This window comes from Dipodomys merriami, unplaced genomic scaffold (genome assembly GCF_024711535.1).
Source record: "Dipodomys merriami isolate MVZ:Mamm:240054 unplaced genomic scaffold, mDipMer1.0.p SCAF_19, whole genome shotgun sequence".
Classification (NCBI taxonomy): Eukaryota; Metazoa; Chordata; class Mammalia; order Rodentia; family Heteromyidae; genus Dipodomys; species Dipodomys merriami.
Genome location: NW_027203270.1, coordinates 4147454 through 4161630, shown reverse-complemented (window position 1 = coordinate 4161630; position 14177 = coordinate 4147454). Strand labels below are relative to the sequence as shown.

Genomic DNA, 14177 nt, shown 5'->3' with positions numbered 1-14177 from the left:
GTGTGTGTGTGTGTGTGTGTGTGTGTAATGCTGTTGACTGCACTCTATAATAAATCCACAAACTAAGTGGGCTTACTATATTTGGCCTAGTGCTCCTAATATATCTTAGGAATAGAAGGGCATGTGCAAAGGCTAGAAGCTTATGGTAAAGGGTAAACAGTGGAAAGCAGTTCAGATTTTGGATTCAAAAACTCATGCTGGGCTGGGTCAGGTAGTATTCATTTGGTCTGCTTGAGATCCAGGGATCACCAGTTCCTAGCACCGCAAAAACATGCAACGTGCCCCCCCCCCACCAACACTCCCCCACCCCCCAAAAAAATTCCTGCTCTTTACAATACACTTACTTCACTAACATCTTGCTCTTCCTGGGGAAATGATGCTGGTAGGCTGCAGTGGAATGGTGGTATTGCAGGGAAGTGTAAAAAAAAAAAAATCTCATATTTATTTATTTATTTATTGCCACTCCTGGGACTTGAACTCAGGGCTTGTGTGCTTTGCTCAAGGCTAGCACTCTACCTCTTGAGTTAACACACCACTTCTGGCTTTTTCTGGTGGTTAGTTTGAGATGAGAAACTCATTCGTGGAAGCCGAGCACCAGTGGTTCACACCTGTTATCCTAGCTAATCAGGAGGCTGAGATCTCAGGATCACGGATCAAATCCAGACTGGGCAGGAAAATCCGTGAGACTTTTTTTTTTTTTTGTCCGTAGTGGGGCTTGAACACTGGGGCTTGGGCACGATCCCTCAGCTCTTCAGCTCAAGGCGAGCATGCTACCGCTTGAGCTACAGTGCCACTTCCGGTTTTCTAGTGGTTTATTTGAGATAAGAGTCTCACGGACTTTGCTGCCCGGGCTGGCTTTAAACCATGATCCTCATATCTCAGCCTCCTGTGTAACTAGGATTACAGAGGTGAGCCTCTGGTGCTCCGCTCTGTGAGACTCTTTTTTTTTTTTTTTTGTCGGTCATGGGGCTTGAACTCTGGGCCTGGGCGCTGTCCCTCAGCTCTTCAGCTCAAGGCGAGCACTCTACCACTTGAGCTACAGCGCCACTTCCGGTTTTCTAGTGGTTTATTGGAGATAAGAGTCTCACAGTCTTTCCTGCCCGGGCTGGCTTTGAACCGCGATTCTCAGATCTCAGCCTCCTGAGTAGCTAGGATTAAGGCGTGAGCCACCGGCGCCCGGCTTCTGTGAGACTCTTATCTCCAGTTAACCACCAGAAAACCAGAAGTGGTGCTGTGGCTCAAGTGGTAGAGCACTTGCCTTGAGCTGAAGAGCTCAAGGACAGAGCCCAGTCTCAGTTTTCAAGCCCCATGACTGACCCCCCAACCCCTAAAAAAAAAAAAAAAAAAAAAAAAACAACTCCTGGACTTTCCTCATGGGCTGGCTTTGAGTCTCAATCCTCAGATTTTAGCCTCCTGAGTAGCTAGGATTATGTGTTTAGCCACCAGCACCTGGCTTCATTCAAATCTATTAAATAAAAAAGACTTTCCTTATAAGGAGAGCTGAAGCTTTTCTCCTATGCTGAGTGATGCAAGATTTTTGTCTGGAAAGTATTCTACCAGAAGTCATTCTGGAGGAAGTGGTTTGTGGTTGGTAGTCCCCAGCAGTGGGCTGGACCCTTTGCATGACATAATGCTGAGGGTGGAGTATGCAGATGAATGACTCAAGCCATTTGGGAAACTGGGTCCCTGGAAATCATCTCTATGTTGTTACATTAAACATGTCCATTGCCAGTACTAAGATACTACGTGGAAATGTTTTTATTTTGGTCGCAATATGTAGACAAATTCCAGTTAGAGAAGGTACATTAATAACCCGAATCAAACAGTGGTATATCCAGCAACAGACAGTGCCTTTTCAACGCTTAACTCATACTTACCTGGCAGGGGAGATACCATGATCACGAAGGTGGTTTTCCCAGGGCGAGGCTTATCCATTGCACTCCGGATGTGCTGACCCCTGCGATTTCCCCAAATGCGGGAAACTCGACTGCATAATTTGTGGTAGTGGGGGACTGCGTTCGCGCTCTCCCCTGTTTCTTGTAGTTATAAAAGCAGGCTTCTTTAAGATTGTTTGCCTTAGCTTGTGTTAGTACTGTGATTCTTTAAGGATTTCTTCCTCTTTTATTTTTTTTTTTTGGGGTCCAGTTGTGGGGCCTCAACTCTGGGCTTTGTGCACTGTTCCTCAGCTCCTTGGCTCAAGGCTAGGGCTCTACCACTTGAGTCACAGCGTTTTTGTTTTTTTTTCTTTTTGCTTATGGGCTGCTGAGGAATCGAACCCAGGGCTTCATGCATGCAAGGCAAGTCCTACCGCTGAGCCACCTTCCCAGCCCCTTCCTCTCCTTTTTTGCATGTATGTTTTCCTGTTCCACATGTAATGTTTTCCAGTTCCTCCCCATGTTTAAATAATGTTCTCTAAGGGAGGCTGGGTCTGGGTCAGTGTGTGTCAGAAGCAAAATAGGTCTGGCCACCAGAAATTCCTAATATATCACGGGATTGTACCAGTTTTGTTCATGTTTCCTTGGCAATGGGCATTAACATTCATTCTGTGTTAGGGATTTCCTAACAAGTTTCATCTACTTTACTGAATTTTAACAAGACACAGCTGGCAAAATGACGGGACTGGTGGCTGGCTCATTCCTGTATCTCTAACTAAGCAGGTGCCCTCAGCCTCCAGTGCTTGCCTGTTCAATTATGTATACAAGAAAACTTGAGGGGGCTGGGAAGGTGGCTCAGTGGTAGAGCGCTTGCCTAGCATGCATGAGGCCCTGGGTTCAATTCCTCTGCAAGTGGTGCTGTGGAAGTGGTGCTGTGGCTCAAGTGGTAAAGCGTTAGCCTTGAGCTGAAGAGCTGAGGATCAGCGCCCAGGCCCAGAGTTCAGGCCCCACTACTGGACCCAAAAAAAAGAAAGAAAGAAAGAAAGAAAGAAAACTTGGCTGGGAATGTGGCTTAGTGATATAGTCCTTGCCTAGCATGCATGAAGTCCTGGGTTTGATTCCTCAGTATCACATAAACAGAAAAAGCCAGAAGTGCTGTGGCTCAAGTGGTAGAGTGCTAACCTTGAGCTGAAGAGCTGAGTGAGGGACAGTGCCCAGGCCCAGAGTTCAGGCCCCAGGACCAACAGAAAAAAAAAAAAAAAGTTTCAAAAATAACAGTCGATGAGACATGAAACTAGCTCTAAGTATATTCATGAGCTACGAAGATAGTTCTAAATATATTTGTGCTCAGACTATCCTTTTTAGGGTTTATGGTGTTTCAACAGCTATAAACAAACATTTCCCTGGTGATCCTGTGTGGTAATGTGTTTGTAATGTGGGAACTAAATCTACCCTGATACCTGCACCTGGTTTCCATTTGGGAAGACCAGACAGTTAAATTATACTTCAGTCCATCCAGCTAAAAGTTTTTGGCATGGTATCACAACAAGAAGTTGTGAATTTTTCTTGCAAACAGGTTTAGGGGGAGATTACTAACTCAGGTTGTTTGTAGACTCATGACTTGAGGAGGACTTGTTTCTGCATTTTCATGTTCAGCCAGCCTCAGAAGAAAACTTCAGGGGCTGGGAAGGTGGCTCAGCGGTAGAGCGCTTGCCTTGCATACTTAAGGCCCTAGGTTTGATTCCTCAGTACCACATAAGCAAAAAGAAAAAAGCTGGAAGTGGCGCTGTGGCTCAAGTGGTAGAGCACCAGCCTTGAGCTGAAGAGCTAAGGGACAGTGCTCAGGCCCAGAGTTCAGGCCCCACGACCGGACCCCAAAAAAAATTTTTTTAAAAAGAAAACTTCATCATGGAGGTGTGGCTCAAGCAGTTCCTGCTTGTCTAGCAAGTGAGAAACTTGATTTCAGCAGCAGCAGCAACAACAACAAAAAACTTGGACATCATTTGTCAAAACATAAAACATTTTTTTAAGTGAGGGATAACAAAAACCATTTAGAACTTATACTTGATCCCACAAGCAAGACATCATTCATTTGAGAAGATGTAAACTAGGCAAGACCATAATAGCATTCTACTGTCACTTAAAACTTGTCTTTCATCCTAGCTACTCAGGAGGCTGAAATCTGAGTATTTTTCTGCCAACCCAGGCAGGAAAAGACCCTTATTTCCAATTAATCACCAAAAAGCTGGAAATGGAGATGTGGCTCAAGTGTTAGATCACTAACCTTGAGCAAAACAGCTGAGAAATAGCACCCAGGCCCTGAGTTCAAGCCCCAGAACCAGCAAAGAAAGAAAAAAAGATTTGAATGAGATTTTTTTCACACTCTCCTGGAATACCACCGTTGTGTAGGATATTTTTTTTTTTTTTTTGGTAGGTCATGGTACTTGAACTCTGGGCCTGAGTGCTGTCCCTCAGCTCTTCAGCTCAAGGCTAGCGCTCTACCACTTGAGCCACAGCCTACTTCCAGTTTTCTAGTAATTTATTGGAGATAAGCGTCTCATGGACTTTCCTGCCCAAGCTGGCTTTGAACCGTGATCCTCAGATCTCAGCCTCCTGAGTAACTAGGATTACAGGCGTGAGCCACCAGGACCTGGCTGTGGGAAACATTTTTGTGGAGTCCAGAGTGCGCAGCCAGACTATAAAGGCAGAACTGAAAACACAGTGTATCACATATTATGTGAAGAGGAGTACCACCTCCTTTTGGCTGCCACATACAGGCTGGATGTTAGTTCCACTCGGGTGGGTAATTGCAAATGTAAATCTTAGTGAAACTTGCTTTTTGAGGCTCAAATCGACATGAACCCATCCTGGAACAGATGGCCTCAGCGAGGAGTGTAGGCCTTCCTAGCTGCATTTTTCACTCTCAGGCTTCACAGAAACCTTGTGAGGTAGGCAGGCTGTGGTTTGACTGTCTTCGGATGCAGACCTGTCAACACATACTTCTTCCTAAGCAACCCCCACACCACCTTCCACCACGCTGCCCAGCTTTGCAGTGCATCGCACGCTTTAGGCTGGTCATTTACTAATCCACTCAAGAAGCTTTGCGAGTACTCAAAAGGCCAGGCGTTTTTAAATCTCTTTAATTAAATTTGTCGGTCTTATTACGGAGGGAACTGTGATGAAGAAAGCTAGAAACCAGCGGTGACGTCACTAAAGAGGCGGGGATATGTAGATAAGAGCGCGGGGCCTGCCGGTTGTAGATATATTTGCATGGGACAAATTGTAACGAGTGTCCAAAAGGATGTGGCCTGAGCTAGATCATATGAACAAGTGTGAAGTTTTGAAGTGAAGGCCTAAAGAGCTTGGGAATGTAATTGACCATAACTGTTTGGTCGGTTGAGGATGAGGGTGAGGTAGCATGGGTTCCTTCACAACTCATACTTACCTGGCAGGGGAGATACCATGATCACGAAGGTGGTTTTCCCAGGGCGAGGCTTATCCATTGCACTCCGGATGTGCTGACCCCTGCGATTTCCCCAAATGTGGGAAACTCGACTGCATAATTTGTGGTAGTGGGGGACTGCGTTCGCGCTCTCCCCTGGCATTAATGTGTCCAAAGTTAGAACTTGGTTTGTGTGAAGTGGGTGTTGTTTTAACCTATTTTGCTCAAATATGTTTTCCTTCCTCTTATACGGGTGTTTATTTGCTGGAGTTTTTAGTTAGTGTCTGGTTAATATAGTAGCAAATTTCTTGCTAAAGCTTGGCTGTTTTTTGGGGTGTGTGTGTGTGTGTGTGTGTTTTAACTTTTCTGCTTGTAAGGTGGCGTTTTAGGTTAGAGGTGTTTGAAATTAGGGATTCATTTGAAGCCTCGCACCTATTGGGTTTTTCTTTTATTTTGGGGGGATTTGTTAATGTTGGCTCTTGATTGCCTGCTTTAGATTATAAGCTTTTTAATTTCAACAGTGAGACAGGTTCTCACATAGGTTCTGTAGTCTTTATATTACTCTACTTTTTTACAAGTTGAGTCTAGAGTTCAACCCATAAGTATTACAAAACACGCAAATAAGCAACTGTCATATTCAACCAATTTCATAGGCAAGAAAATTCCTTCAGTAAGGCTTTTGTCTGTCTAGCATGTGTGAAACTTGAATTCAGTAGCAAGATTTCCTTTCCAACTGCAGTTTTTACCAATTGCTATTGGTGCTGATTCTGCTTTTATTCTTTAAATAATACAATATAGGAACTATTTGTATGACATTTACACTGTATGAAGTATTGTACATAATCGACAGGTGATTTAGTATGTATACTGGGAAAGTGAGGTTATATATAAATTATATGCGGTTGTATTAAAGGGGTTGAATCATCTGTAGATTTGGTATATGAGTGGCTGTTTTGGTGCTGGTCTTCCTTGATACTTAAGAAATAGTCCAAACAAGAAAGCCAGTGAGTCTCTTTAATCACAGAAAAAGCCAGAAGTGAACTGTAGTTTAAGCACTAACTAGGCTTGAGCAAACAGGGACTCAGGCGGAGTTCCAGTCCCAAAAGGGACCAAAAAAAAAAAAAAGTCCTGATGGCCCACATCTGTAATCCTTACTGTTCAGGAGGCTGAGATCTTGAGGATTGCCGTTCAGAGCCAGCCCTGGAAAGAAAGTCCATGAGACTTTTTGTTGTTGCTGCTGCTGGTGGTGGTGGTGGTGGTGGTGGTGGTGGTGGTGTCAGCTCTTCAGCTCAAGGCTAGCATTCTACCACTTGAGCCACAGCACCACTTCCGGTTTTCTGGTGGTTTATCGGAAATAAGAGTCTCACAGACTTTCCTGCCTGGGCAGGCTTTGAACCAAGATCCTCAGATCTCAGCCTCCTGAGTAGCTAGGATTACAGGCGTGAGCAACTGGCGCCTGGCTAAAAACAGCCATGTGCTTTTTTTTTTTTTTTTTTGCCATTCCTAGTCCCTGAACTCAGAGGGCCTGGGCACTATCCCGAGCCTCTCTGTGCCCAAGGATAGTGCTCTATCACTTGAGCTGCAGCACCACTTCCAACTTTTTCTGCTTATGTGGTACTCAGGAATCAAACCTGGGGCTTCATGCATGCGAAGCAAGCACTCTATCAGTAAGCTACATGCCGGGCCCCTCATGAGACTCTTTATCTCCAGTTAACCTCCAGAAGACTGGAAGTGGAGTATAGAGTTGTGGCTTAAGTGGTAGAGTGCTCACCTTGAGCTGAAGAGCTCAGGCACAGCGTCTAGGCCCTGAGTCCTGAGTTCAAGCCCTAGGACTGACACACAAAAAAGAGGGACAGAAAGAATAATAATTGCTGTGGATTGTTTGTTTGCTTATCTGGTTCTGTAAGAATAAGCATGTTGCTTTCATTTCAAACAGGATGTCTCGGACTGTTCATCTTCAAGTCCCTTGTCCTGTTCAGCTTGGTACCTTAAGAAATGACTCTTTGGAAGCTCAGCTTCATGAATATGTCAAACAAGGAAATTATGTGAAAGTGAAGAAAATTCTCAAGAAAGGTAAGTATTGAGTTGAAATGGAAGATACAACTTGGCTCACATTTTTGAATTCGCATTCAGAGAAAAACTAGAGCCATTTGAAAACTTAAGTTCTTGGAGAAATCCAAAAGTTAAAGTTACAGGGGCTGGGAAGGTGGCTCAGTGGTAGAGTGCTTGCCTTGCAATGCATGAGGCCCTGGGTTCGATTCCTCAACACCACGTAAGCAAAAAAATGCTGGAAGTGGTGCTGTGGCTCAAGTGGTAGAGCGCTAGCCTTGAGCTGAAGAGCTGAGGGACAGTGCCCAGGCCCAGAGTTCAGGCCCTACAACCAGACCCCAAAAAGAAAAAAAGTTAAAGTTACAAGTGAATTATTCCCTACCAGTTCAATTATATTGTTCAATAGAGATGTTAAGTCATTCTTTAGAGGAAGTTTGTTTTATGCTGGAGCTCCAGAAGATCTTCTACTTGGCTGTACTTGAAGGTTTTGCCTTTGACTCTACTTGATTTCTGCCTTTTCTCCTTCAAATCAGTTATTTGGTTTTTTTTTTTTTTTTGGTCCGGCCTGAACTCTGGGCCTGGGCGCTTTCCCTCAGCTCTTCAGCTCAAGGCTAGTGCTCTACCACTTAAGTCACAGCGCCACTTCCGGCTTTTTTCTTTTTGCTTATGTGGTGCTGAGGAATCGAACCCAAGGCCTCAGGCATGCAAGGCAAGCACTCTACCACTGAGCCACCTTCCCCAGCCCCTCCTTCAAATCAATTCTATCCATTGAGTCTTTTCAGGCCTGTGGTGGATTGAGGAGAGGAACTTTGACAATTCTTCCTGACCTCTTTGTGTCCACTAGCTAGAGGTTGCTGGCAGATTTAGCATGCTAGCAGACAGAAATGTGTACAGTTCAGGCACTCTTCGAAAGAATGACCAAACAGCCAGGCACCAGTGGCTCATGCCTGAAATCCTAGCTACTCAGAAGGCTGAGATCTGAGGATCATGGTTTGAAGGCAGCTTGGGCAGGAAAGTCTGTGAGACTCTTATCTCCAATTAACCACCAGGAAACCAGAAGTGGCTTGTCTTCAAGCCCCACAGCCGACACACACACAAAAAAAATCCACAAATAAAATCTCCCTAGTATATACAAGATGAACCTAGGGTGGTACCTGGAAGGAGGCTTAGAGATCCAGGCCTGCTATGTTCAGAGTTACTAGAAGTTCTCCTGAATACTCCTCCCCTCTTTTTATTATGGAAAGAATGAGGCATATTAAGCTTCTACTATCTTGTTTGTAGGGTTAAGGTCACCTTGTTTCTCTCCAATGTTTTCCTTAACAGCATTTGTCAAGACTTTCAGGAATAGATAGGAGGGAAATGCCAGGTTTTCTAGATTCAACTATCCCACAGAATGCCTTCAGAAAGTTCTTTAAAGCCAAGCACAGGTGGCTCACAGCTGTAATTGTAGCTACTCAGGAGGCTGAGATCTTAGGATTGTAGTTTGAAGCCAGTCAGGGCAGACAAACCCATGAGATCTATCTCCAGTTAAGCAGCAAAAAGCCATCCTTGAATGAAAAAGTCAAATCCCCAGTATTGTCACAACAAAACAAAGCCACTTAAACTTTTCTACAAACCATGCATAAGATGTGTAAGTGGAATTGTGAACTCAACAGTTTATTGGAAAGATGGTTTCTGCTCCTCAAAAATTTACATTATACTCTATAGGATGGATGTCTTTGTGTACATTCACATAAAAGCTAATGCTCCAGGGGCTGGGAAGGTGGCTCAGTGGTAGAGTGCTTGCCTTGTATGCATGAGGCCCTCGGTTTGATTCCTCAGCACCACATAAGCAGAAAAACCCAGAAGTGGGGCTGAGGCCCAAGTGGTAGAGTGCAGTTGAAGAGCTGAGGGACGGCGCCCAGGCCCAGAGTTCAGGCCCCACATCGACAAAAAACAAAACAAAAAAGCTAATGCTCCAGATTGCTGTGTTATTTCTTGTGTTTGTCTAGCCACATTTCCAGTGTGAGAAACAGTATTATGACATTTATTATATCTAAATACAAGGTATCTTGTGAACATTCAGTATCTTTAAATTCTTTCTTTTTCTTTTTTGGTGGGACCAGGGATTGAACTCAGGGCCTCATACTTGCTAGGGATAAGAGTCCCCACTTGAGCCACATCTCCAGCCACATCCGTGCATTTGCTTAGACTTTGGTTGTGCTACTTTGAGCCAGCCCTGTGCATGTGTGGAGAGTCAGCCCAAGTGTTGGGTAGAGTTTACATACAGTACTGGGACCTCTCCTTCTGACTCTGTTCCATAGTTGCAGTGACTGCTAGCCCTGAACTGTAACCTCTAGTTCTTCAAGGCAGTGAAACTGTTTCTACTCTAGTTTGAGCCACATTCTTAGGCTCAAAGTCATAAAACATTTCCAAAATTCCTTTCTTCAAAGTCTCCCATATGAACCTTTTGTTGTGGTGTTGTTATTCAGTGACTTCACGTAGTTTTTACATTTTTTTCTAGAGTTTAAATTTGTTATCTGTGGGAGAATTGGTCTGATACATATTAATTGTCCATCACTGGAATCAGAACTCTTACAGTTTGAAGAGCTTAAATAGATTTGTGTTTCTAAATAAGTGGTTGCTCTGGCTCCAAGGGTTTTTCTCTCTCTGACTCCATTCAACACCAGTTATTTGATTCTCCCAACTGTGAGTACCATACAGTCAATGAGATTCTGATACTAATTCCTAGAATGAGCATCAGATCGCATCAGTTAAAGTCAGAGACTGACCTTTAAGTGGCTGTGATTGGTGAAGTAATTATAGCTTTCTGTAGTGGGGGAGAGAAAAGCAGCACAGAGGGTAGTATATGATCGGAGCTGTATGTTAATGAGTTCAATCTGAAAAGTTCACAAGTGAATATAGTGTTCTGAATATTGTCTTTTTTTCAATTATGAAATATATAACAGAATCCAGTTTCAACATGGGAGAACAAACAATCGATCAACAGCAACAACAAAAAATAACCAGGCACTAGTGGCTTATATCTGTAATTCTAGCTACGACAGAGGCTGAGATGTGAGGATTACTGTTCAAAGTCAGCCTGAGCAGCAAAGCCCATGAGACTCTTATCTCTAATTAATCACCAAAAACCTGTGGTTTAAGTGGTAGAGTGCTAGCTCAGAACAAAAAGAGCTCAGAAACATGGGCTGGGAATGTGGGTTAGTGGTATAGTGCTTGCCTAACATGAAGCCCTGGGTTCCATTCCTCAGTACCACATAAACAGAAAAAGCTGGAAGTAGTGCTGTGGCTCAAGTGGTAGAGCGCTAGCCTTGAGCAAAAGAAGATCAGGGATAGTACCCAGGCCCTGAGTTCAAGCACCAGGACTGGAAAAAAAAATCCTAAAACTCACTACTGTAAACATTCACTACAGTTTTCATAGTGGTTGAATGCACAAACTTTCATAGACATCACATTGTTCTTTCCTGAATGAAAAGCCAGTATCATTTATCTGAGTGGTTTCTGCAAAATCTAGTATCTAAGAGGAATACTACTGTTAGGTTCTTGAAGTTTAGTTGTTTTTTTTCCCTCCCCCCCTCCCCCCCTTGAAGTTTAGATTTTAAAGCCAAAGGTATGTCCCTAGTGTTAGGTTTTTAAAAAGAGGTTACCACGCACGTGGTATTCAGGTAAGGGGTAGATTTATTCATTCTGGCTGGCACCAGGACATGTTGGCCCTCCACGTATCTGGGAAAGGCCTGGGAAAGAAAAGAGAGCTGGGAAAGAGAAGAGAGAGCTGGGAAAGAGGGCATCTGGGCCTGGGCTAGGCCTTATCTAGGGTATGGGCGGAGAAAGGTGTGGCCACATCAAATTCAGATGTGACCTCAGCAGATGCAGATGTGACCTCTTCCAGGTGTGCCAGTTGCCTAGGTAATGCAGGTACTGGGTGGAGACTTTGCTGCGAGGAGGGTGGAGTCTGCTCACCATCCAGGAGCAGACCTTACACCTAGAAATCCCCTGGAGCACCCAAGGCTCACACCTGTAATCCTAGCTACTCAGGAGGCTGAGATCTGAGGATCGTGGTTGAGAGCCAGCTGGCGGAGGAAAGTCTGTGAGATTCTTATCTCCAGTAAATCACTAGAAAACTGGAAGTGGCGCTGTGGCTCAAGCGGTAGAGCACTCGCCTTGAGCTGAAGAGCTCAGGGACAGCGCCCAGGCCCAGAGTTCAAGTCCCACAACTGACCCCCCCCCCAAAAAAAATTATAACCTGAGACCTGAGATCTCAGATATGAAACCTGGTCTCACAGTTAAAATGCAAGCTAGGGCAGAAATCTGTGATTCTTACCTCCAGTCAACCAGCAAAAGACTGGAAGTAGAGCTATGGGGTCAAGTAGAACAATGCCTGGGTCCGGAGTTGAAGCCTCAGTACAGTCATTTACCTGTGAGCATGCATCTCCCTGAAAACAACCAACCTGTTAAGTCAAATCTGCAGGAAAGCTATCCATACAGACAAGAACTGAGGTAGTGTGGCACAAAATAAGACTCATGAAGTGAATGTGAGTTAGATCTTGCAGGGCTTCATAATATAGAAAAGCTTTGTCAGACTGGAGATATGAAGCCACTAAAATTTAAAGCAGATGAGTAAATACAAGCCATGTTATTATAGAGTAATAATTCCTTGACTTGGTAATAAACAAAACATTAAAAGGAATAATTTCACAGGATAAAGTCCAAATAGAGGTGTGGCTGTGATTTTTTTTTAACTTAAATTCGGTGTTAGAGACATAACCATGTGATCCACCTTTTAGCTCTATCCCCAGGCGGCTGGCGCACTTTGTAGACGTCAGTGTTACTTAGGTTAGCCCAGAGTGCCACGGAGGAGGCGGGTTGGAAATGGCTACATATGATTGGCTATTGAGCAACAGTATGTTAATTAGCCTAACAGTTTGTCTTAAAAACTCAGATTTAAATGCTTTGTAAACCCGAATAAAGAAAGGTTCTGCTTGGAATATTTATATGCCAATATATATTGAACAGAAATGATACCATAAACAAATCACCATCAGCATAATATGTGTAAATTTCAGCCAGTCAGGAAATAGCAGCGGCTTCTAGCTAAGACTATACTTTCAGGGATCATTTCTATAGTTTGTTACTAGAGAAATCTCACTGATCGTGTAGAGTACCGGAAACCACGAGGAGGAGGTGTAGTGTTCTCTCCTGAGCGTGAAGCTGGCAGCTGGTATTGCTTTTGTGCAACTGCCTCTTGCCATTGATGATCGTTCTTCTCTCCTTAAGGGAGAGTGAGAGGGGGAGGACGCAGTCTGAGTGGCTTCTGGCTTAATTTTTATGTTAAAAAAAAAGCAGCCATCTATATATCAGGCAGATGTCCTGAGTAGCGTTGAACCGTAGTGGTGTTCTTTTCCTGTTTCTGTGGTACTAAGGACTGGAACCTAAGTCTCTGTCATTTTGCATGCTCAGCAAGTACTGTACCAGAGGCACATTTCCAGCTCTTGCCATTAATGTTTTTGTTACCTTTCCGACCTAAATTTGCCTTTCAAATGGGCCTGCCCAGTCCTGGCATTTAAGTGTTGGTTTGCTTTTTAGTTTTTTTTTTTTTTTTTTTTGATGGTCATGGGCCTTGAACTCTGGGCTTGGGTGCTGTCCCTGTGCTCTTCAGCTCAAGGCAAGCGCTCTACCACTTGAGCCACAGTGCCACTTCTGGTTTTCTGGTGGTTAATTTGGTCTGACCTTGAGTGTGTGATCAATCCTTGCTAAACTCCATTGATGTCCATTTATCCTTTCAGGATAGGATTTGCTGCACTTCGGTCTGTGTTTCCTTAGATGGCAATTTAAGATTCCTGATATTTTCATTGATTCTATGTTTGTTTTTCAGGAACTTATGTTGATGCAGTTAATTCCCTGGGCCAGACAGCACTTTTTGTTGCAGCATTATTAGGTCTTAAGAAATTAGTTGATACACTAATGGATTTTGGATCAGATCCAAACCAGTAAGTACAATAACACCATTGTCGGGGCTGGGAAGGTGGCTCAGTGGTAGAGCGCTAGCCTTGAGCAGAAGAGCTGAGGGACAGCGCCCAGGCCCAGAGTTCAGGCCCACAACCGGACCCTTCCCCCCCCCAAAAAAAAAAAAAAAAAACCATTGTCTAGAAAACAAGGGTGAATATAGAATCTCAGAACCTAGATCCTGAGATCTCAGCCTCATGAGTAACTAGGATCATAGGCAAGAGTAACTGGCATTTGGCTCAAAAAAATTTTAAAGATATGGTATAAAACTAATTAAATCCACACTTGTGGATTACCCCAATCAGTATAAGGGGTTGTTGTTCAATTTCTGGCAGAAATGAATAAACAGTATGTATTTTGTGTGTGTTGGGAGGATACTGGGACTTGAACTCAAGGCCTCCTCACACTTGCTAGGCAAATGCTCTATGGCTTGAGTCAGACCTCTAGTCCAACAGTATGTATTTTGATCCCACTTGGATCTGAGTTCACTTGTAAGGTTTAGTTGAGTATCAACCATTATTTCTTTTTTTCCTTAGTATTCATGAGAAATGAAAAATAATATCCTTTTTCCTAAACTTGGCTTTCTATTTGTGAGAAAGACGACTAGACCAGGAATACATTTGATGAGGAATAATGAAAACATTACATGTAGTTGTTTTACAACAAGGAAGAAGTTTTGGTTCACAAGGTGGTATGCTGGACAGCCTGTCTGCTCCAGCAATAGTTCTCAAGATGTTCAGGTACAGGCCAGCCTCATTAAGATCATCTGGTGAACTTACTTACAAATTCTGTTTCAGTCAGTCCAAGGT

General features: G+C 43.8%; 1 protein-coding gene and 3 non-coding genes across 10 annotated transcripts in view; all 4 read left to right on the top strand.

Annotated features, from left to right (window-relative positions):
* Tex14 (testis expressed 14, intercellular bridge forming factor) overlaps positions 1–14177 on the top strand; it is a 115429-nt gene that overhangs the window by 20487 nt on the left and 80765 nt on the right. For all 7 annotated transcript variants that reach the window (XM_070027024.1, XM_070027020.1, XM_070027023.1 and 4 more), the window contains exons 2-3: positions 7253–7389; positions 13238–13352. In XM_070027024.1, the coding sequence (XP_069883125.1) occupies positions 7253–7389; positions 13238–13352 (252 nt within the window). The remainder of the gene's footprint in view (positions 1–7252; positions 7390–13237; positions 13353–14177) is intronic.
* On the top strand, positions 1870–2033 carry LOC138831246 (U1 spliceosomal RNA). Its single transcript, XR_011373191.1, has one exon. It is a non-coding gene; the product is annotated as a U1 spliceosomal RNA (small nuclear RNA).
* On the top strand, positions 5312–5475 carry LOC138831223 (U1 spliceosomal RNA). The gene has a single exon (XR_011373170.1). It is a non-coding gene; the product is annotated as a U1 spliceosomal RNA (small nuclear RNA).
* LOC138831214 (small nucleolar RNA U3) lies at positions 12459–12674 on the top strand. Its single transcript, XR_011373162.1, has one exon. It is a non-coding gene; the product is annotated as a small nucleolar RNA U3 (small nucleolar RNA).